Below are 25,433 nucleotides of genomic sequence, written 5' to 3' on the forward strand. Positions count from 1 at the left end.
TCATGTGACACAGGAACTTGTTGCAGGCACCAAATAGTTAGGACAAAAATAATGCCGACATTCTAAAGTTTTTCGTTGTGATGGGGAGTGATCCCGTTGCGGTAATAGGGGCCGAGGATCAGACTTATGTATTAAAATATGTATACCCCCTGCATCATAAATTAATCTTCATTTATGGTACAACAGACGGCGTTATTACTACGTGTCTCATTCATTCATGACGATTGCTTATTATTTCATTTACTTATACCTGCATACCCTCACACACCTGTAACATTAAACAATGAATCATAACCCTGCATGTTTAACAAAAAAGGTATGTATATAACCCAAACACACAAATGTGCCTCTTTCTAATGGTATCTTTACTTCAGAACCCACCACGAATCAAATGTACAATGTGAGACAATACAAACAACGTACAGGAACACATATACATGAAGTACATGGCATACATTCAATGCAACAGTACTACATGCTACAACATATTGACTTGTTTTTTAACATATGCAAGTGTCCAACATATATATTCACATGTAGTGGTCCTTGTGAGAAAGTGACCAACAGAAACCACTGGATGATAAGTTTGAACTGATAGGGACCTCTTGTTACCCTCAGCGTTCAGGTCCTAAATTACCATATGGGTCTAGGTGGTCAGAGCTGGACTCATTTTATTTTTGGAGGTGCCAATATTCCCCAGGACCTTCCCATGTCTCTACTTGTCTTTGGGAATAAATCACTCCCGGGCACTTATATATATACACCAACGCGTTTCGACCTTCTCAGTGGGCCTGAAGAATGTTTTACGAAGGTCTTCCTCAGGGCAGGTTATGTACATATGCAGGACGTATGCATGAGCTTCCTGAAATTTCCACCATAAGGGTTGTTGGGTGCGGAAAAGGATCCTCTCTTTGAGGAATAATTCTTGAATTTAATAAGGTAAGCCAATGTTATCCTATGAGTGAGATAGGCCTCACAGAGGTTAAAAACAAATGTGTTAATTTGTTACTACCAGGACCTATAAAAGATTATCGTGCATGTCCATATGTTTAAATCCAATGCAACCTTCCCTACAGGCTGTTTAGGGCCTACCTGAGGGGTGATTTATATGTATTAAAAAGGGAGTTTTAGAGTTGCAAAAAGTTTATTTTGCCAGGTCGAATTCAGAGTTTAAAACTGGACAAAGGCTGTAATGGCAAGCCGGAGACATGTTTTAAGGGGCTACCTAAGTGGGTGGCACAATAAAATGCTACAGGCCCACTAGCAGCATTGCATTTACCAACCCTGGGTATATGATATACCACTTTACTAGGGACGTATAAGTAAATTAAATATACCAATCAGGTGTAAGCCACTTTTACCATGTTTTAGGGAGTAAGCACAAGCACTTTAGCACTGGTTAACAGTGGTAAAGTGCAGAGAGGGGTGAAGGCAAAATGTTTGGGGTTGACAAGGAAGAGAAAGCCAAGTCCAACACTTTGTCACTGTTTTATGGCTTTCTCTTCTCCTGTATTTGTTTTTCATGCTCTTGTTCAAAGTTAATGTCTGATGAGGAACAAAAAGTGCTGATACCCAAATATGAGTTCCTTCCAAGAGGTGCCACCTGCAACCACAGCCTCATATTAAGCACTGGTGCTCTGTATCAGAATAATTGTCACATGAACTCCTGGAGTGCTGACGTTTTTGCTGAGAATGTATTAGTGAGGAGAACTTAGTTTGGAAACTTGGGCTCGGCAGACCCATTCTACGAGCAGCAACAGTGCTTGGGGTTGCACATCGGGAAGCTGCCCTGTGTACTTGGACTATATTAATGTATATGTATGTGTGTGTGTGTGTGTGGGTGTGTGTGTGTGTATATATATATTTTCACTGAAAAAAACATAGGTTTCAGGGGTGTTATAGTTAGCTGGACATTTCACTCGTACAAAACCATTGAAATTCCTTTGTTATAGTTAGTTCTACTAACTATAACTCACGTGCCCGCAATCCACTGCTGATGATGTCACATCATTCATGACAAGGCCAGAGACATCACTGATGACATCACTGATGACATCATTGAGTCAATGTGGTTTGGTTCGATATTTAAATATGTATTATGTATATAGCAATCTGCATTGAAGAATGAGTGGAAGTATAAGTGTCTGGATGGAGGATTTACGAACAGTGTGATTGACTGTTTAAGTGACTAATTTAAAGTGTCTCACTAAATATATGGGATAGAGATTAAACTGTGTGAATATCTGTATCACTCTGTCTCTTGTTGTGTAAACTACTGCATAAGTTGGTTACTAGCTATGTGAAGGTCTATGTTAGTTATTGATTAGTTAGGCAAGTATTTTTATGGGAGAGTGAATGTGTGTGTGGTTGGGTGGGAGGTGTGTGACTGTCCAAAGAAGTGTAAATAGTTGATTTAGTAGGTATATGAGGTTAAGACTGCATGTGGAAACGGTTGTTTGGGTGAGTGAATGCCTTTATGGGTGTAGTGATGAGTAAATATATTTCTCAATGAGCCATGTCCAACAAAGTAGAAATATAAAAGGCAGTGTATGTGACAGTTGTTGTATATAAATAAGTAAACATAAGACTCAGTGATTCTATGAGGGACTGTATGGATAACTGTATACTTGTGATAGTGATTTTATAACACACTAAGTATGAGTTACTATCTATATGAATAAATGAAGTGGTGTTTGCATAAGTGTGTGGCTGAGTAAATGTAAGTATGATCAATTGTTTGCATAAGTGAGTAGGACGACTTCATACGTGAATAGGATGTATGCTGGTGTGTGATGTAGGTGTATAAGTATATTTGATAGTGTTCTATTGATCTTTGTTAGCATGTATGGGTGAATCTATAGGTAAGTGTTTAGATGTGTGTGTAGATCTAGGAATCCCTGAGTGGGTTTTTAGAAACTTATATTGGTGTGTCAAGGGTATCAAATATGGTACTCCATATTTTATAATGAGTGATGAAAGGTTATACTAGTGTATGATGAGGTGTATCAGATTGTCACGTGGATGATGTCATCAGTGATGTCATCAGTGATTTCATTTGAGATGCAATCAGTGATGTCATAAGTGATGTCACTGACCATGTCATGAATGATGTAATATGCGACATCATCAGCAGTGGATTGCGGGCGCGCGAGTTATAGTTAGTAGAACTAACTATAACGAAGGAATTTCAATGGTTTTGCCTACTATAACACCCCTGAAACCTATGGTTTTTTCAGTGAATTTCTAAGGTTTTTTAAATGCTAATTACTAACTATAACATTTCTGAAACCTATGGTTTTTTCAGTGAATTTCAAAGGTTTTTTAAATGCTAATTCCTAAGTCGCGCACCCAAAGCGTACCTTCCTCGATCACTTCGTGGAACCTAGTCGCCATTTTAGGATTGTTGTGTAGGATCCGCGTAGGATGTGCGATGGGTGCGTATTTTCGGGCGCGATCGCTATGCGACCGGTACGTGACTCCAGGCGCATACGCGACACATACATATTACTTTACGCGACGCTTGCGCGTGAAAAGACCCGGGGGCTGGCGGCCCCCAGGGCTGTGAGCCCCCCGCATATATTCTAAAGAAGCCTCGGGGGTGGCGGTCCCCGGGGCTTGGGGGGCCTCTGAGCCCCCCACCCATGAATATTGAAGCCCCGTGGGTGGCGGTCCCCGGGGATGGGGGGGCTGTGAGCCCCCGTACATAATTTTATAAAGCCCCGGGGGTGGCGGTCCCCAGGGCCCCTCTGGGCCCCCCATTCACATAATATTGCCCCCGGGACTTGGTCCCCCCCGGGGGCTAATTACAAACGAAACGCGGGAGCCCGCGCTTCGTTTTTTTTTCTAGTCAGCAGGATCCGCGCACCCTGCTCGCATCTTCCCGTTTATAAAAAAACAAATAAAAAATGTTGGGGGCCCAGGGGGTCCTTGTGGGACCCCCTCAGCAGGCCTAGGGGGTCAGGGTGTTTCTACCTTACCCCCTTTTTGCGTTTTGCGCACTTTTTTCAAGGATTTCATGTGCCTGGCTGCCAACACTTCCTGGTTTGGAGTGTTGACTGCAAGTTGACAGCCAATTAACATGCAGCTCGTGATCGGGGGGGTGCGCGGAGGGTGCGCTCGGGGTGCGCAGATCCACCGCGCCCTTAGATATATATGTGATTTTACTTTTGATTTTCTCAGGAACTACTGAACGGATTTACACCATTTAACAAAAAGGCATGACTCTGAACCAAGGGCTACCTTTTTGCCAAATTTGGTGTAATTCAGTTCAGCAGTTCGGGCTGTAGCTGCGACTAAAGGTTCCTATGGAAAATTGCATGGGGAAAACATGTTTTGGGACCCCCCTTTTTTCTCGGCCCCCGCTTGACGAATCACCCTAAGATTTTCAGGATAGGAGTGGACCGGAGCTGGCCAAAAGTTTTGAAAATTTTGCGAAGATTCGTCAACCGGCGCCAAAGGTATTGGGAATAGAATGTTGCGGATTTACTATGGAAAATAGGTCATAACTATAACTACCTACTGGAGACCGCCAGTAGGTAATATATATACATGTGTGTGTGTGTATATATATATTATCTACTGGCGGTCGCCAGTAGATAGTTATAGTTAGGACCGTGTTTCCATAGGAAATCCGCAACATTCTATTTGGAATAACTTTTGCGTCGATTGACGAATCCTCGCGAAATTTTCAAAATAGGTGGGGCGCTCCTTCCCTGAAAGTCTCGGGTGAATTCGTCAAGCGGGGGCTGAGAAAAAGGGGGGGTCCCAAAACGCGTTTTCCCCATGCATTTTCCCATAGGACCTTTAGTCGCGCTGCAGCCTGAACGGCTGAACAGAAAACCTTGAAATTTGGCAGAGAGGTAGTCCTCAGGTCAGGGATGTGCCTTTTGCAGGTCTGGTGTAAATCTGTTCAGTATTTTTGGAGAAAATAGCATTTAAAAGCATATATATATCTATAGGCGCGCACCGTGCGCGTACGGTAAGCGCACCCTGCCGTGCGCGAGCGCAATTCTGATTGGTTGTTAGATCTGAGTAAACATTCGAATCGGTCGAAACCAGGAAGTGTCGGCCGCCATTTTGTCTCTCGCAGTCCGAGGGAGGTGAAAAATAAAGGTGGAGAACATGAAAAGGGGGCAGGGTGGACAGTTCCTGACCCCCTAGCCATTGTCAGGGGGTCCCCAAAGGACCCCCAAGGGCCATAAATGTTTTTAATATTTTTACGAAAAATCGCGCAGTGCGCTTACCGTGCGCGCACGGTAGAAACGGGAAAATAAAATCGCGGAGTGCGCTTACCGTGCGCGCACGGTAGAAACGGCAAACTTACGCGAACGGCGTAACGTGGGTGCACGGTGCGCGAAGCGCAGCGTGCGCCCACAGAGCGCACTATAACTCACGCGACCGCAATCCACTGCTGATGACGTCAGATATTACATCACTGATGACATATGTGTCTTTCTGTAAAATAAATATTTATTAAATATGTAAAGGTTAAAGGAAAGAAAAATGGGTAAATAAGTGAATAAATACAGTGATGTAATATCTGACGTCATCAGCAGTGGATTGCGGTCGCGTGAGTTATAGTTCCCTTTACTAACTATAACGGGGGAATTTCATTGGTTTTTTACGAGGGAAATGTCCAGCTAACTATAACATGTGTGAAACCTATGGTTTTTTAAGTGAATTTGCAAGGTTTTTTAAATGCTAATTCCTAACTATAACATGTGTGAAACCTATGGTTTTTTCAGTGAATATATATATAGATATATATATGTATTTACACACACACACACACATATATGTGTGTGTCTGTGTGTCATAATGTATGGATTATTCAGCACGAATACTCATAAATTAGGCTCATGCAAATTCATAACAGTGCAACTTAGAATAAACTTCTATATTAATCCTTTATCTGTATGTTCAACATAGACAGAGGTAAACGCTTGTGGCTTTGCACCTAGAAACCATGAGCAACTTTGCACCCATTAGGTATCCTCAGATGGGTCTGAAAGTTCTTGTGCGCTCTCAACTCATAATGTTTAGTGAAACATATGCACTTCAGCCTCCTTTATACAGTACAACTACATGTATAAAAGCACACATGATGTATAAGAATTTTTTTTCAATTCAGTGAAATATATGAAATGTATTTTTCACATATTTGTAGCACAAGTGAGGACAAAAACGAGAGGACATTAAATGATCTTCAGGGGGTTCGCAGCAGCTACGAACATAGAAGACTGCTGTATTTGGAGGTGGGTGAATGAAGTGGTTCCAAAATGTATTTCTTTAGTTCACACCTGTGAAACTGTCTGTGAAAAAGAAATTAGATTCTGCTCACCCCCTCCACGTTCCTGAGCTGGGCTCGGAGTTTCCCCTGCTTGATGGTTTCTCTCCAGGTTCCAAGTGCTTTCAGCTTGCAGAGCAGCTCCTCCAGCCTACTGTTCTCGTCTCGCAGGGTCTGGAGTTCTTTGTGCTAGCAAGAAGAGATAGACGTCAGAACACAATTACATTCATACCACAAAGGACAGAAAGACATCTTGGAAGTGTCCCTTCCTATTGTCTCCTCTCCCATTTTCCTTCTCCCAGCCCACACGTCATGTGATTGACGTCCTTATACAGATAGGATTTACTTACCTTAGCCCTAAAATGAACTTAAAAAAACAAATATATATACCCATCCCCTAACTTAGTTACCACCACCTCACTGGGGGTCATAAAGAGAGACTCCTCCTACCGTACTTCCTGAAAAATCAGGCACTGCAGAGGCCATGTGGTCAAAACCAACCGGATAGTAGGGGCAGGTATCTAGGACTGTGACGAGGAAGACTGAGACTAAGAGTAATGAAGATAACTGGTAAGTAATCGAGGTACTGCTTGTGTCAAGTTGTAATGTTTGTAATGTCAACACTTGCTCCTTGCCAGTTTAACATCACCCCCCTTGTCCTGTCTGACTATCCCTGATACCATGGCTAGAGATACTACATTTAACACAATGCCAGTCCTTAAACAGGTGTGATCTCATTTGTGAAACATTTGGGAATATTGCCATCCTTAGCTGCAATTTACTGAACGGTGCAGTGTTTGGGATCCAGTGTTTAGGAGCAGCAATTCTCACAATTCAAGACTCTAGTCAACATCCGCCTTATGAGGTGTATTCTCCATTTCTATTGTAGTTTTCCAGAACAACCTTAGATAATATTTTATATCCCATTATTCAATTAAGCTCCTACTATTGAGCACAGACTCCCTAACACAAACTTCAGTTGTTGGTGATAAAGAAGTGTCCCTTATAAACACCTGCAAGTCCATTATCTATTTGGCTTGCCTGCTCGCTGGATCTCTGGGTGCATCCTTCATCTTATTGGACTCAGATCGCCAACAAAAAAATCTTATTTGCTCATTTCTTAAATTTGTTTTAAAAGCAAAGGAAAAATGTTGCATATCTTAGATCAATATGACAAGAATCTGCATTTCATAGCGAGTCACTGTGGATTAAGCATAATGCTGCTCAGTGAGGCTACAACTTTACTTTTCACAGAAGTATGTGGGGATTAAACTTGTTTTCTTTTACCTCTGTTTTTTTAGTGCCCGGCATGTGGGCCATTAAAAATGTGTACCACACAATTGTTGTTAGTAACTTGTGGTGTAAGGGCCCACGTATGGAGGTAATCTTTTAGCTGTGCAGTGCAAGAGTTCACGTACACAACTCTATCCTTTCAGATGGTCTTTCTTAGCTCTTTTGTAATGTGAAGGCATGCATGTTTATTATGATTATTTTAGTGGTGCTGCGGCCATTGAAGCAATTGTTAATATGAAAAGATGTTTGTGGCACAAGGCCCGCATAATAGAATGTTTGAAAAGTGTGGAGAGATTGGCTTCAGTTCATGGAGACCACAAATGAAGGCTTTTTTCTGTCTTATGCTGACATAAGATGGCTGGAGCATGGGACTGCAATTAGGAACGTAGTTTCATTATCAGTCTAATGTTCCCTGAAAAAAGTAGAGTGGGATGAACTTCTTTCCTATTAACGAGCCAAAGCACACTAGACAGCCATCTTTGTGGTGGTGGAATTTAGTAGAGCAGAGATTGCCTATGTTAGTAAATAAAAACATTGTGCGTAGTTGGTTATAAATAGAAGGAAACTGTGTACGGAATCTTTCCTTTGCTTTTTGAAAGTGCCAGTGTTTTTTAGAATGCTTATTAAGGACACAGAATAAGACAATAGGAAGGAAAGTTCCTTTAATTGTTTTCAGGCATATTTCTGTGACTCCTAATAAGGGACTTTACGAGGTATTCAGGGAACTGTATCCCAAATGTTTTTGTCATTCCTTGGGAAGCAGACACACAAGCAATAATATACTTTGTCTCCTTATTCTAGAGAAGAGCAGAGACATGAAGAAATGAAACATGGTCCCAGAGTCAGGCAGTTACTACCTGTTTTCAGAGACACATTCAGGAGTTGGTCAAATCTATTTCTAATTCTTGGAACACTGAGCAGGCTCTCTTGCTTCTAACCCTGACTCTCCAAGTTCCTCTTTGGATTCACCTTTTTCAATGTCTTCCACAGAGTTTAAATGTTGATCTATTCCTGGCAAAAATAGTCAAAAAACGATAATTATGGAGGATGCATTGGTATTTAACCCAGCTGATATAAAAACGGATCTCTCTTGGAAGACCATATGCTATATTTAGTCTTTTAATGAGGGCTGAGATATACCCTGTGTGTGCTTCTCACTCCTTAGTAAAGGATTTTTAGTCAATCCATGAGGGTGAAGATTGTTCTTCTGCCCTTCTGATATAACGTGTGATGGTGTCAAGAGGTGTGATTTCAACAAAACATCATCTATGGTGAGAGGCTGGAAGGAGGATATAGACATAAAGCCTGTTTGCTGAGAATGCCTTTGACAGGGAACACATTTTTTGATGAGGAACTAGAAGTAGTTCTATATAGATCCTTTAAGAATCAAAAGGATACTCAACGCGCCTAGTGTCATCCCAGATATTTGGATTTTGATGAAAACATATGAATGATCATGTCACTAGCAATATGATCAAATGGCAAATCATATATATTTTGAAACTGGAGGAGGCCAGCTACAACAGTTAATGAGAATGACTGATAGTTGTCTTAACTCTGCCGGGATTCTCTAGAAGTCAGATCCAGGAGGACGCATCCTGTCTTTTTTTTAAAAGATATTTGTAGAAATTCAGTAATCTACAACTCAGTTATAGATGTAGTGTCAGAAGGGTACTCAAAACATTGTACATGAATAAGTCATGATTCAAGTGCTATTAGAATTCGTTGACCATAGGACAAGAGAAATTCTCTGACCTTATGAAAAAACAAAGTCACTGATTTGAAAGAAATCCATAAATTCAATACACTATCAAGAATGAAGATCAGGACGGTCCTCAAAAGTGTGTTTTTGTTAAACAAAAGTTCGGTAATGTTCTTACTGGAAATAGACTTAAAAGTTGTAAATCACCCGTTAAATAATTTTGTGACTTCAACCCACTTCAAAAAGAAAAATCCTACTTGTTTCTGCCATTGTTGTATCACACAGATCATTCTTAATGTCAACAGACCTTCAGGATGCTGATCTTCACATTGCAATCTTTGCAGGCAGGAGTTGACTTTGGTTTAGCTGCCTCTACTTTGAAATTACACTCAACAGCAGTTTTAGATCCCTTTGAAATGATTTATTATCAATAGAATACATAATCCTGTCTATTAAATGGAATTTCATTTTTGAGGCCAAAAGTAAAAGATCTTGCTCCAGTCCAGCTTTTGATCTTCCAGTTGACTTAAAATGTTTGAGCCTCATTGTGGGTATTCTCGTCTGGCGCAATAACAATTGCTTGCATGTTAGGAAAATTAGGCTCCTTTAAATGACTTCACATTCCAATCAGAAAAAATCATCAAACATTCCTGAGGTTTTGTACAGGAGATCAACATTGGTAATTTCAGGTTCTCCCATTTGGGCCGTAAGCATCACTTTGAGCATTCCCAAAGGCTATCTTACATGCATATGGAATTCAAGACCAGTTATACTTAGTCAATATGTTGGTTCACTTGCCTTCTAGGGATCAGGCTCTCAAGGATTTTTAAAGGATGGTTCTACTTTACAGAATCATATTTTTTGAACAACCAGAAAAAGTTTATATATAATCTACTCAGAATCTACATTAGATGGAGGTGTGGTTTTAGATGGATGTTGGAATGGTGTTCATTCGTCCTGACAGGGTGTGCAGACTTCACCAGAGATTCTCCCAGCTGCTCCAAAAGCAAATTGGCTAAGGCAAAGGAACGACTTCAAGTACAGTAAGGTATCTTGAGCAATATTCTGTAGGTTCAAGTATTCCTTAATTTTATGCACAGAGGATATTACAACTATTTTACTTGTATTATTTGTGTACTTTTCTAGGCAGCATGCTTCTTTGTGGTAGGTTAGGCAGATCTGCTCTTTGGTAATGCATATCCTACGGTTTTGGGTTCCAGTATAAGAAAATATTAACAAAAGAATTCTGGTTACTCAGAAAATTGACTGTTTTCTGCTGCGGTGGTTGAACATGAACAATATTGCAGTTGGGATTTCACTTTTATCTCAGGGTCCAGTGATAATGAGCACGGATGCCAGAGCCGGATAGAATGGGAGGACACACTACAGATTATCCCAGCTCTAGGAATGTAATTGTGTGCTTAGATAAGACATTCCTCCAATTGGAGGGAAAAGAGAGCAGCCTGGGAAGCTATTTGGGCTTTATACCTTCACATTCAGCAAGTCTATTTGGTAATATACACAGACAATTATAACAACCAAGCTGTGTTTAAAGTTTCAGTTTAGGATGGGATTCCAGTCCAGTTAAATTTTTAGATCCTGTCATGGAGAAAGCCTCATCTACAATCTTTCAGGGCAGTTCATATTATGGACATAGACAACTTAAACGAAGGCAGCTTGAGTTGAGTGTTTCCTTTGTCTTAGAATTTCCTTGTGGTGTTCCCAGTATTCCAGGAAATGTGTCAAAAGGTTCAGATTCCTAACAGTAGTACTGTGACAATCATCACAACAATCTAATTCCTTGGTTTTTCGCAAGGTTTCTAGAGCTACAGATGATTGGAATGGATGCTCTACTGAGTCCATGATCAGAGGAACAACTGCATGTATTTCCCCTAATTCCTTTTGCTCCAAAAATGTTCCCAAAAATCTAGAAGGACAGGGCTCAAGTAGTAGCAGTCCTCTTTATTGCCCAAGGAGGGTGTGGTTTCGTTTTTTCCAGAGCTTGACAGCAGCAGAGAAATGGTTGATTCCAATGATCCCTTGCCCTCTACATCTGGAGGTGTTGGTATGGATGTTGAGAGGAGAGGGATTATGAATTTAAATTTACAATTAATCGGTCGGTTCAGAAGAGAATGTACCACAAACATCTATGACCATCTTTGGGCCTTTTTCTGCAAATCATACACACTAAGAGAACTAGCTGTGAGTCTTTGTACTCCGGAGTTAATCTTACAATCTTTGCAGGAGGGATTTGATTTTGGTTTAGATGTCTCTCCCTTGAAATTACAATTAACAGCAATATTAGATGCTCTTGAAATGATATAGTATCAATAGAATTGAAAATCTAATTTAATTTCAATGTTATGGCCCAAGTAAAAGATCTTGTTCCAGCTTGGGATCTTCCACTTGACTTTCTTCACCTTTTAAGGTTTTAAAAAAGGTATCAGAAAAAAATCGACCATTAAAGGTATTCTTTTTAGCAGTAATGAAGACAGCTCACCAGGAAGGAGAATTAGGCTCCTTTAACTGTCCTCCTTCTTACTTTAGAATCTTTGAATACCGTTAGGTTTTACAGTTGGGTGCCAGGAAAGTTGCATTCTCTTTTTAGAGGGAAAATGAAGTCATTCTCACTGCTTTGTGTCCAATCCAGGATTTGATCATGAAAAGGAATTAAAATCCCTAGATATAGCAAAAGCAGTAAAGATTTACAGGAACAGGTCTATAGAATATGGACAAATTTACAATATTTTTGGTAATTTTGGCACACCAACAACAAGCAACAAGTCCTCAATTTCTACTTGCACCATTAGATGAAAACAGTAATTTATTTGCCTTATGCTAAGGCTGGTTTGGAGTTTCTAGGTCCCATTCAGGCATGATCTACTCTAGGCTTAGCAGCATATTGAGGAGAATGGTAAGGTCCCACGGTGTCAGAGATTTGCAAGTCTGCCAACTGGGCTAAATCTGCCACCTTTATTACACATTATAGAATAGATGAAGCACAAAGGTCCAAGATGATTTTTGGTACAAGTGTATTGACAGAAACTGAACATATAGATCTGTAACTATCCTTTGTCTTTTTTTGCCATTGATTTTCTCAACAGCAGTAATGGAATAGTTAAGATAAAATGTGTTCATTGCTTCTTATGTGTGGCGTGTCTTATATTTTCCTTGTTTAGTTTCTATGTTTTTTATTAGAATTTTTTTGAACTTCAAAAATGTAGGTGGGCCTGCCCACCAGATATATGTAGAAATAAACAATCCTCCTCTCCTTCACACCTCTTTGAGTCATCTCCTGTGTTGTACTCTATTCAAGCCAAAGGCATTTTACTCCTCAACATCTCATGATTCTAGTCTGGGTCCTATGGCGATTGACCTTGTACAAAAGTCAGAGGGCCTTTAGCATACATTCCAACATTTTAGACGAAGAAAGTGGGAAATTTAAAAACAAATAATTGGGAGAATGTATTTCCTTCTTTGACTTCTATTGAAGTAGAGGCAATTTCAGGCAGGAGACAGCCAAAATAAGGCCCATTTTCGGCTTTAAAAACTCCGGAGTCTCCTGCCTGAATTGGGTCTATTGGCATGTAAACTGTAGCCTGCTCAGTAACGTTAGGTCTCTACTACCATTATTTTTTTTATATTTTTTTATTTTAATTCTTTTTATTAAATTCAGGGCATAGTAAAGACATAGAAACAAAACACTTACTGCTGGTAGTTGGTACAGATTCCATTGACATTTTGCACACCATCATTAAATACAATACAGGATGGATCTCATCTATTAACCCACAAATTCTGTTTTGTCCCCGCACCCCCTTCAGTCCGAAATCTCTTCAGTCGGCAGCCTGGGTGGATCACAGATATAGCCCCTGTATTTGTTCCATGCTCCCCATATTTCCCCCCATTTTTAGGGACATCCTCGGTTGACATATGCCGCTTTTTCTGTAACCATGGCTCCATCCATGTCTCTGCACCATTCATTGAGCGTTGGTGAGTATCCGGAGCCCCACAATCTAGCTATATTACGCTTGGTGAACATCATTCCCAGAGTTGCCCAGTCCTGTGCTGGATGGGTAAGATCGTTGGGTTCCCATATGTTTAGTAAGCATCTTTTGGGTCCTGCACCACTGATACTTCTTCTGCTTGCGATATAGTTCTCATCACTGCTACCCAGTATGGTACAATCTTTGGACATTGCCATATAGTGTGGTAAAATGTACCCTCCTCCCCACACTCCCGCAGACAGAACGTATGTGAAGCTTTCCCTATTTTGTGTAAGGTTAATCTAGTGTAATACATACGATGCAGTATCTTGAGTGGTACTAGCCTTAATCTTGATGGTATGGCTACTTCGCGCGGGGATGAAAGTGCCATCTGCCAATCTGTCTCGTCGAGATCCCCCAAGTCCGAGGACCATTTTTCCCTCTGTGCGTCCGTTGGGTCAGGTAAGTTATTAACTAGCTTACGGTAAGTGAGGGAGGAAGCCTTTTTGTACATAAAATCAGTCAGTAATCTATCCTCTAGGGGAGAAGCCTGGGGCAACATGGTGTCTGGTGGTATAGCTGTCTGTAGTGCATGCCTGATCTGCATGTATCTGAAAATTTCAGAGGGTGCAAGTTCGTATTGTTCCTGCAGATGTGCAAACGTGATCATCTCGCCCTTAATCCATAAGTCACCTACCGTAGAGATGCCTATTGCTTCCCATCTATGGAATCCCTTACTATTTCTGATTCGTCCAAACCGTTGTGTGTCCCAGAGTGGAGTGAGTTGTGTGATAACCCCCTGCCATCCCAGTTTTTTATGCGCCGAGTACCATATGGTAACTGTATGTGCTGTTGGTCCAATTAGTGGGGTAGACTGTTTTTTATTATATAGTGCCGCCATAACGCCTTTTTCTCCCAACCTATACCTGTCCGCTCGAAATGCAGGGTCTGTTTGTGGGGCGTGTATCCATTGATTGATTATTTTTAACTGTGCTGCCCAGTAGTACAATTGTATGTTTGGGAGAGCTATGCCTCCATTATACCAGCCTCTAACCAATGTATCCATTGCAATACGCGCCGGCTTGTTTCCCCATAGTAAACTGGAGACCTCTGCCGCTATTGCTTTAAAATAGTTTGGTGGTACTGGAAACGGGGTGTTTTCTAAGGCATTCAAAAACTGTGGGAGTGCCATCATTTTGAAAAGTGCTGCTTTTCCAAGCAGTGTCAATGGTAAAGTGGGCCAATGCGTTGTATCTCGTTTTAGGCGTTCCAGGGATGGTGTAAGATTTTTTTTAATGAATTCGTCGGGTCTAGGTGTCAGATAAATACCCAAATATTTAAAGCTTTCCGCTGTGATCTGTAGGTTGCAATCTTTAGGGAGTTGCGGTGGTGGGCTGTAAAGTATAAATAGGACCGATTTGGACCAATTAATGGTGTAGCCGGACACCTGACCATAAAGGTCACAGATATTTAGAAGCACCATAATGGAACACCTGGGTGATGCCATGTATAGTAATACGTCATCCGCATACAAGGAGATGCGGTCCTCCCAGCCTGCCGCCCACTTGAGCCCTCGGATAGTCGGTTCCCATCTAATCCAAGCCGCCAGCGGCTCTAACACAAGAGCAAACAGTAATGGGGTTAGGGGACATCCCTAGCGAGTTCCGCGCCTCAGTGAGAAGTGCTCCGATATGTGATCATTTGCTGTAACATGCGCCAAAGGTTTTGATTATAGCGAGTGTATCCACGCACAAAATTTACGGCCGAAGCCTAAATGTTTAGGGACCGCTAAGAGAAAGGGCCACTCCACCATATCAAACGCCATCCGGGCGTCTAACGAGAGAATAGCAGCTGGCTCTTGGATGTACGGTATACGGGCCATCACTCCATGCAGGCGCCTCAGGTTAAGAGCCGTGTTTCTACCAGACATAAATCCCGACTGATCCGGGGGTATTAGAGCCGTAAGGTGCGGGGCTAGTCTTGTCGCAAGAAGTTTCGCGAGGATTTTAGCTTCAGCGTTAATTAATGATATTGGGCGATATGAGGTGCGTTCCTCAGGAGGCTTTACCGCTTTGGGAATCATTACTGTGGTGGCCGTTCGTTGGTCCCGTGGGAGTCCTCCCGCTTTCAGACTTTCGAGATACATATTTAGTAGGTGAGGGGAAACTATGCCAGCTACCTTTTTATAGAGCTTTATGGGTATGCCGTTAGGCCCCACCGCTTTCCCTGATAGTAGAGACCCGATTGCTAATTGCAATACTTCCGTCGTGAAGTCAGCTTCAAGCGTGAGGGTCGTCTCTGGCGTTAGTTTGGGCATTTTAATATCTTTAATAAAGGACTGTGCCTCCTCAACCGTTGTGGTTGAGGATGACACATAGACCTGTTTGAAATACTCTGCTAGGCTATTTACTATTTCCTGTGGATCAGATACTAGCACTCCATCTTGTGTGTTTATCTGCCCTATCCATCTCTTTGCCCGCTCTTTTTTGTCGAGCCAGGCCAGAAGTTTACCCGCCTTATCTCCAATTTCGTATATCTTATGTTGTGTAGCCTGCAACCTGGACTTAGTCGTCTCTTTTAAATATTCTCTGTATTCCTTTTGCTTAATGCGCAGGGATTGGGACGATTCCAACGTTGGGTTTTGTGCTTGTTGGTCTTCCGCATTATGTAGTTCTGATTCAATGGCTGTTAACTCTTGTTGCTTTTCGCGTTTATGACCTGCAATAGATGCAATGGCTTGGCCACGAACAACAGTTTTATAGGCCTCCCAGAGAGTGATTGAGGACGGCATCAATGCCATATTTTCTTGGAAATAGTGTTTCGCTGTAGTGGTGATGTCTTTGAGGATTTTGGGATTATGTAAATAGCCAGGGTATATGGGGTAAATGCGTCGCCGAACCCTGTGTTGGTACGTGTATGATAGTACTACCGGGGAGTGGTCTGATATTCCCCTGGGCCAGATCTCAATGTCCACTATATTCTGCAAGCTATCCGCTGACGTTAAAAAATAATCTATCCTTGAGAGGATATTATGCACTCCCGATTGATAAGTGAACTGTTGTGTCGTGGGGTGATGGCATCTCCAGGTGTCTATGAGACCAAGTGCTTCTAGGAAGCCCTCGATACGGGAGATTCCAGTAGTCTGAGGTTTAGGGGGATGTCGATCTAAGGACCCGTTAACAGTGGCATTAAAGTCCCCCCCAATTATCAATTCCCCCTCTGGAAGGACGAGCAGAAATTCACTGAACGCTGGGAGGGCCACTGCGTTAAGTGCAGGAGGGATATATACTGACACCACATTAAAAGGCCTCCCCTACCATTGACATGAAATAGCCACGAAGCGGCCCTGGTCATTTGACCATGTTCAGTTAATAATCAGTGGAAATTGCTTTCATACTAAACTACCCACTCCTCACGACCCAGAGGAAAACTCGGAGTGTACAATCATTTTAAACCCCCACCGGTCCAGCGCTTTACAGGTTAATCCCATCAAGTGTGTTTCCTGTAATAGGGCCACAGCTGGTGCACAGCGTTTCAGATACTTTAAAACTAGACCTCTCTTAATCTTATCCCCTAGCCCACAGACATTCCATGTAACCGGCGACAGAGGAGCAACTGGGGACACGGGGGGCATTGGCGACTCAGCTTTTTGTTGATCCTGTACCATCATATCTGTCATAATTAATGCGTGCAATCATGGAGTCATATCGTAAGTATTTCCGGTGACCAATACATGCCAACCAGTTTTTAGCCCATACCCTTAGAAAAGAGATAACCAATAACTCATAATACTTCAATAACAATCCCTTCCCCCCCTCCCTCCTCCCTGCCTCCCTGCTTGACGGACTTATAACTACCCGCCACCCCAACAATGCAGAGTGCTTAGTACCCTTCCTCGATACCATAACTTGGGGGTGAGAGCGATCGCCCGTTGTCCTTTGAAACCCCCCTTTCTTCTTCATTAGTAGCGGCATCTTCTCCCTCTCTGGTAGATTGTGCAAGTTAAGTGTCCGTAGGGAATGGATTCCCTTAGTGCCGTGATTCCCAAACTGTGCGCTGCGGCTCCCTGGTGCGCCGTTATGAGTAGCCAAGGGTGCCGCGCACGATTTGGGAAAGATAGCGTCCGGCCAGGCTTGAATGCTGCATGAAGTTTATTCCAGCCGCAGAGCAACATATGGCGCAAAATACGGGGGAGCTAAAAATGCCACTTGCAGAATCCGGGAACATGGTTTGGCCCAAGAGCGCACTGCCGCATTACGTGTGTACGTAAGTACTTTCAAAGACATAGCCTCCGCATTACTGGCATACGCAGCTCTGACGCAGCTCTGACCGTGGCATTGAGCATTATTGCTGCCCGCCGTGTTCTGCCGTGCCTCGTGGGACCCTCTTCAGAAGTTACCAAAATAGCCGGTAAGTAAGACTAGGGCTGGGAGTGTTGGTTTGTTGAACTGGCATGGGAGGGATGCCTGTGTGGTTGAGCAGTGAGTAGACTGGCTGGCTGCGTTTGTTCAACAAGCAATGATATGTCCTTGGAGCTGCTCCCTACAGCTCGGGTCACGGCGCATTAGGTGGTTGGGGCATATTTGGTGTGACCCTGACCACTGACCCTGACTGACGCGAGAACCCTATAATCATGAATAGAAAAGACTAACAGGCAGGGTGTTATCAATCAGAAAAGGGGTTTAGAGCCGTCCTTAGCAGCGGCATGGTAAGTATCACACGGTGCACGAGATTTTAATTGGTTGCGATTCTTGAGGATAGAAACTGCGGCATAAGGATGACTGGTGCGTGCGTATTCCAGTCAGTGCTTTTTCCCGCCGTTTCGTTTTCCAGCATAAATTCCCTATCTAGAATGTTAAAACCCCGGCATAAAACCAAAGGCCTTAATTATGATTTCTTTTTTAACCAGCTCCGTGGAGCCCGCCTTTTTAGTGTACTGCCGTAATGTAAATGCTGCTGATACTACTATTAATAATGGATGCCATGCCGATCTTCAGCCCAACCTCAGTTTTTTCACTAACTAGAATACAAGTAGACTTTACACGCTCTTGTCAGTATTTATGTATCCAGGACTAGGCCTCTCTCTGTCATACCTTTTTCTCTGAACTTTCTAACCCAGCACACTGATCGCTAATAGTAAAATTAAACTACTGGACTCACGGCACTAACTTCAAATACACCACAGAAAATGACTTCGAGTTGGAAGGCTGAGAAACCCTTTCCTCCTCTTTGCTTTGTGGTTCAATATGCTGCCTTAATCCCAATTGAAAGCAAAGTCACAACCGCAGAACAAGAGGAAGGACTCTGCATTGAAGAAATTGCTCTTCAGCCAACAAACAAATAATTTAAAAAACGTACCCATTGACTGCCGACCTGAAATCTGTTTTTTAGCCAGGCATATAGAACCAAACACTAGATTTAGGTATACACAAAAAAATAGAGGAGCACTTTTATGAAGTAGTATTATGCAATATTTATATTAGGTGTGCTGGTGTGGATACAAGTTATAAAAGGTCCTTACTTAAATATATGTAATGACAACACACTGTGACTTGTACATTCACATAACGCCAGAAACCTCTGGAGCTAAGTCAGGGAAACATATTTGGCTATTAATCTTGTGTATCGTTTCTCACTTAGCGAGTTTTTATTAAACAACTGTTATATTTTTATTTTGTTACAAATATGATTATAATACCTTCATTGCATCCCAATTAATTTAAGGAAGACAACAGGAAGTACTCCCGAGGTCGGGCTTACATTAACCGGTAAAAAAATGGTGGGGAGCCACGGCCAACTGCCAATTAGGTCAAGGGAGCCACAGGTCAAAAAAGTTTGGGAACCACTGCCTTAGTGGACTGTTCTTGTCTCGGTATTCGCTCACTTAAACTTTCTTCATAGCGTTGTTGGTTTGTTAGTAATGTTCTAGTTGTAGCCGGTCCAACCAGGAGGGCCTTAGGTTCTACTAGTTCACCAGGACCAGGCCGTTGTCGTCTCAATGTCTCATCTCGTCTCCTGTTCTCAGTGATAGAAGCTGTATTCCGTTATAGCCATCTACTCCGCCCCCCCTCTACTACCATTATTGAAGAATAAAAGAACTGTGTCTACATTTTAGTAAATATGAGTGTTTCATTTTTTAAGTCCAATGCCATTTTTTCATTAGCAAGCAATTGTCACAGTCTCTGAAGACAAAGTTCCACAGTATGGATCATATTTTTTCCCCATAGTCCCAAGATTGTTTGTTTGGCTGCCAATAGTAAGTGAAAGGCTCATTTTCTTCTAGTTGAGGGAAGGGGATATGCACCCTCTATCGAGGATCCCAGGATAACAGAAACTGCGCTCTTGCCAAGGTCCATGTTCTTTATTTATGTTGTGATGGGTAGTATTGACGGCCAGAAGCCTTCAAAATTGGGGCATGACCAAAAGGACATGTAATATAGTGCCTGGGTCTCCGTATTGTCTCCAGTAGGATCCAAGCACATTTTTTCCATAGTATTTTGTCTTGTAGAAGTGTAGTTCCGTCTATACACAATTTTATAAAGTGTTTCTCTTACCTGTATATGGTTTGTGAAATTATTGGCACAGGTAAAAATAGCCTCCCACTGTTTCTGATCTAGTTGTCCCAGTCCCAGATATGAAAGTGTTAAGACTATGAAGTAACTTCTCCAAAGTAGTGAGTGGACATATTACCGCCTTTCCAACTTGTGGTTGGGAGAACCAGTGTCGGAATTGTAGGTAATGATATTGTTATCCAGTACCCAGGTGGCGGTTTTAATTTCCTCAAATGAAAATATTATTATCTTATGTTAGAAGTCCTGGAGCAAACAGCATTCCCCGGCTATCCAATCTTGGAAGTGCTGCCTGTCAAGTCCAAGGGAAAAATCTGCTATGCCGACCACTAGGGTTATAAGTTAGGAGTGTGTGGTGTAAACCTTGTGTCAAGTTAAGCAGTCCCAGGTTTTTAAAAGTGACTGTATAGATTACGGCATCTTTCTCGCTTTGAAATACATAGGATTCCCGCCAGATGGCCTGAAGTAAGGCTATAGTCTAGTATACACCAAACTTTATAATGTCTTTTCCTTGAGCCTCTCTATTACATATCACATCTTAGCCGCTTCATAATAGCAACCCCGGTTCGGTATGTCCAGGTATCCCTGCTCTGGCTTAGCTCGACAGATGTGCTTATGCAGTCGTGTTTTTTTCCTTCCCACATAAAGCTATCCCAGACCTCTTGTTTGTTGAGTGTAAGTGGAAGATTTTGGAATATATAGAGAGTTTTGGGAGGATGGTATTTTAAATGATGCAATTCTGTCTAGCTATGAGGTGGGTGTTCTTATTATTTTGATCTCATTTTACAGGGAACAACCACAACGCAGTTATTGAAAGTGGTAAATAACTTACAGTGGCCAAATTTTCTTTCAATGTGTTGTCATCTTTTGTGGCACCAAATTTCTTCTTTAAGTCAATAATGTTGTCCAAACTCTCTTTCCGCACATCACTGATGAGCTCACACACCTGCTTGTGCATGCTGATGTGGTATTCATCCAATCTTGACTGAAAAAAACAAAAATACCACTGAATACCTAATACATGAGAACTACATTTCTAATGAACAGTATAGAAGATAGCTTCATGAATCTGATTACTACCACTGAAAGCAATTCTGCCTTTTTGCAGTGATCCTAATTTTACATTTTGGGCCAAATAAACTGATTAATAACAAACAAACCATTTATCAATATTTTGTTACCTGATTTAAGCAAGGATGGTATAGGGATCCCAGAGAGAAGGCCATGTTAGATAGATAGCTCAAAGAATTGTTATAAGAAATCACAATCATGGGTGACTGTAAGCCCAGAACCAGGCAACTCACCCGATTCTGAAGCCAAACAACTGACATTTTAAGACAGGGTGCCCTTAGAAGTGGAAGAGCTCTGCAGAGGTTTACAAAAGAACTCACATGCTGCTCTTAGACATGACCAAATTCTGCAATTCTGATTCTGAATTTGAAAACAAAACAGGTAGACATAGATGTACTCATAAATATGACTTGTTACTTTCGCCTCGCATCCTAATCTTGAGGTAAAGGAATATAACAGAGTTTATGTTTGAGTATCTATAGTGCAAATGAGAAATGGGATGGGGGGGAAAGCCTGGGTTGAGGCTGCTGTTGTCCAAGGAGTGAGATAATGATATGGATAACACAACAAAAGCAGGACCCGGGCCAAGCAGAAAAAATACAAAAAGTGGAATTTACACAGTACTTGCAGAAAGACTTAAGTCTTTTTGCTCTTGCAGGCCGCTGTGGTAGCACAAGCCGGTGAGTGAGCACAGAGTCGTCAGAATGAGGGAAGAGGTGTGGCGCTGCGGCCAGGGTGACTGACACCGGCCGCTGGGGCTCACAGTTCGATCCCTGGCACCGGCGGCAGGTCAGCCCAGCACCATATGACTCTGGGCAATAGCTTGCTTTATCTTCCCAACAGCCCCCAGCGCCGGGATGCCTCCGGGTAGCTGTGTGCTTTACAAATACTGGATTTACATTTTATGAGGCCTGGAGAACCCTTCACCTTGGCACAATGCAGGATTCACAGAGTTCTTACTTATTACAAAATCAATTTTCCTCATATGGACTTTAGTCAATAAGATGATAGATTTAGAGAACAACCGACTGAAAAGAGAGAAACATGAGTTAATTTACCTGAGCAAGAAGAAAGGGTACGTACCTTCAACCAGCTATTTCATGCCTAGTACCTGGACAGCTAGGAATTCAGCACCTACAAAATTTAAGTGGCTACTCGTGCTGCAAACCCTGGTCACATCCTCCTATCTCTTGGCGAGATATATTTCACACGTTACTAATGACTTTTGTTCCCCTTTACAAAATGAACAGTTGTAATGAACTTTATGCTGCAGATGTATTAGAAGAGATAGTTCAAATCTGTGATACCAACATACACATAGTTCTTAGTTCCCTTCACTTTTTGGACATTTTACAAAATTTCTGTCCACATTTTGAGGCAGAGCATGAGTGTGTAGACACATCAGAACTAAGGGAGGAGGCATAGCTGCATTGCTATCTTTTAACGCAGACTAGAAACAACACAGGAGCTGACTGAGGTACCCATTATTTTAACAGCAGCTCAGCTGATTGCAGGTTGGCTGTGCAGTGGACAGCTGCAAAGTAAGTCCTTGCAGGGATGTTGCAGGTTGCTCAGCCACCGAGTGACTCATAACCCCCTACAGCAAGCAGCTTTGTGAGGTTTGGTACAAACATACAAAAGAGGGAGTTGAGGGAAAGGTGTCTGAGTAAATATGGTATCCGATATGGAAAGGCTAATCATATATGTGTGGGGAAGACAAGTGTGAGGGAAACAGAAACACTGACATTAGGAATTGCAAAGCTGAATTAAGAATGTGCCACGAGGGAGAGAGGATCAAAGGGCGGAAGAGGGAGTGTCAGAGGTGAGCATACATTTTACAATTAACTTTTTTTAAACGTTCAAGAATGTTGAAAATAAACACAGAGTGTTTGGTTCAATGTACTTTTCTCATTAATATTTTAGGCACTGCTTCATCAAACAGTAATATGATTTTTCTTTTCATTTTCCCGTAGAAATTTAAAAACATTTCTGAAGATTTTCACTAATATTTCTGCAGATCTGGTCTATTAGTAGTCTTTGGTATGGTTGACTAGGCAAGAAATTGTTTTCATTTTAGGGGGGGTTTCTTTTCAGTCTTCTTTGCCATGCAACTGAGACTCAGTACTCATACATACATCCTACTGACAAGACAGTGAGCTGCCAGGCAACTGAAGTCACTGCACATCCAGACAACCATAAAATGAGGCAAAAAATATATTGATATTGAATAGTTTCATATAGCGCGCGAATGTACAAGGGCATCTTGGTGCTGGTATCAGCCAGAAAACATAGACACTGAAGCAGGAGCTTATATAAGAGGATCTCGTTGGGAGAGAGAAAACAGCCAAGTCTTAAGATAGTTCCTGAAACTGAACAGGTTAGCTTGAACTCTAAGTTGTGCCGAAAGATTGTTCCAAAGGTGGCATGTGATGTAGACAAAACGTTTCTCATTTTCTTCATTTTTGGAACATTAATGGTTCTTGAGGTGACCGAGCGCAGGGTACTCCTGGGAGTGTACCAGGAGAAGCTCCTCTTAAGATCGTCAGGACCTCTGCCATGCAGCGCCTTGTGTGCTGAACAGAGTGCCTTGAAAGTGATTCTATTCTTGACAGGAAGCCAATGAAGCTCCACCAGAACCTTTGAAACCGACTCAAACTTGGGGACCCCCCTCCTAAGTAGATGAGCTGCAGCATTCTGCAGAGTTTGAGGTCCCTTTAACGCTCGTTGATGAATGCCTAAACATAAGGCATTACAGTAGTCCAGCCTGGCCAGGACCGAAGCTGAATCACTGATTTCTTTAACTCATATGGTAAGAAGTGGAGAACTTTTCTTATGGTGATTAGTAGGAAACAACATGATTAGGTGAGTTTATTTATCTGGGCATTAAAAGAAAGATTAGAATAAAAAAAATAAAAAAAATCCTAACTGATGATATTTGAGTAGGAGGGGAGCCCAAAGTCTGAGGCCACCATGATTGGTCCCAGAAGGTGGTGTCCCTGCCAAAAAGAAGAACTGAACTTGAGCTTGTTTTTATTCATCAAGTCAACCACTGCTCCCATACAGCTGTTAAAGCTGTGTGCAGTTTCAGTTACATTGCTAGAGATTGACACTACAATATGAGCAAGGCGTTCAAGTAGGACAGAGTGGCTCTCTGAGTCAAAGGCTGCAGATAGTTACAACACAATCATTGTAGCCTTTCCCCCATTATCAAGGATGCTCCTCAGCTCTTCAGCTGCCACTACCAGAGCCGACTATGTCATATGGTATGGCCTAAAGCCAAATTGTGCAACATTCAGCACCTTATTTGCCTACAAAAAGTCGGAAAGTGCAGTGTTCATGTGTTTCTCAAGTAGTTTTGCAGAAAAAGGGAGGCGAGATATGGGCCAATAGTTCTTTATCTCAGTTGGAACCAGAGCAGGCTTTTTCAAAAACGGAAGGATGGAGGCCGTTTTCCATTCAAGAGGAAAGTGGCCTGAATTAAAATGGGTATTCAGAAGTATAGTTAAAGGAGGACCTACCGTCTCAGCTATGGTCTGTACAATTTTAGGGGGGCAAGGGAAGCTCCTGATTTGGTTTGTCTTATGAGATCTGCTACTCCTTCTGTGGTGAGAGAGGAGAAATTGCCAAAAATGACTCTTATAGGGAACTCTCCCACTAGCTTTCAAGGCCTGACTTGTGGCCGGGGAGCTCAGTTTTCGGAGTATTTCCTCAACTTTGTTTCTAAAACAAATCTGCTACATTATCACAGAGTTTGGGCCAGGAGCCGGAGTGGGGAGGGACGGCAGGGGAAAAAAATGGGTGGATGAGGGGCCTAGCTGACAGGCATTTTACCAACCCTGGGTCACTACCCAGCTGCCGCTAGCGAAGTGGATCCCCAAGAAAGGAAGATCTTCTCTCGTATGTATTGAATTGCTTGGAATAATAGATTTATCTGAAACGATAACAAAGCACTAAGAACTGCCATTAACAACCTCAAAAGCCTTGAGAAAGCCCTGGTTTAGATGACCATGTAAGGGCGAAACACGTGTCGGCTGCTGAAATGTTTCAAATTGAATCCTGTAACACCTTGGAAAACTCCAAACCAAGGAATAAAAGCGCAATCAAAAATCATCATCAGAAATTTTGAAACATTTTTTATTTACTAATATCTAACAAGGAGAAGAATGCCCTCGCACATTCTCAACTAGTTACAATTGAGGCATAACTAGGTCCAAAACCTCGAGATACCATCCTCCCAACAAAAGAAAAACGGCAATACTACCCGGGAAGAGAACCTTTGGACTTTTTTTCTCAAATAGAACATTATCTCAGCGTGATTGACTAGAGGGTAGTATTCAGCTGATAGCTGGATTAGAGAGGACCGGAACAGTTTTAAACTGTTCTCTTGTAGAATTACAGGTTGAGTGAATTTTCACTGAGAAAAACTTAGTTTTTTCATTTATAATCAATTTCTTATATTCCCGGATATATTTATTATATCTAATCTTTTCTTCAGTGAGCCAGTTCATTCTCCATTTTTTCTCCTT

At 42.0% G+C, this 25,433-nt stretch overlaps 1 protein-coding gene across 1 annotated transcript in view; it reads right to left on the reverse strand.

Annotated features, from left to right (window-relative positions):
* The window catches only part of LOC146817750 (uncharacterized), a 746,064-nt gene that overhangs the window by 187,494 nt on the left and 533,137 nt on the right, over positions 1–25,433 (reverse strand). The window contains exons 42-43 of the mRNA XM_085609232.1: positions 20,669–20,821; positions 6,341–6,475 (exon numbers count right to left, since the gene is read on the reverse strand). Coding sequence (XP_085465358.1) covers positions 6,341–6,475; positions 20,669–20,821 — 288 coding nt within the window. The remainder of the gene's footprint in view (positions 1–6,340; positions 6,476–20,668; positions 20,822–25,433) is intronic.

The sequence above is a fragment of the Triturus cristatus genome, chromosome 6 (genome assembly GCF_964204655.1).
Source record: "Triturus cristatus chromosome 6, aTriCri1.1, whole genome shotgun sequence".
In the NCBI taxonomy this organism is placed as follows: domain Eukaryota; kingdom Metazoa; phylum Chordata; class Amphibia; order Caudata; family Salamandridae; genus Triturus; species Triturus cristatus.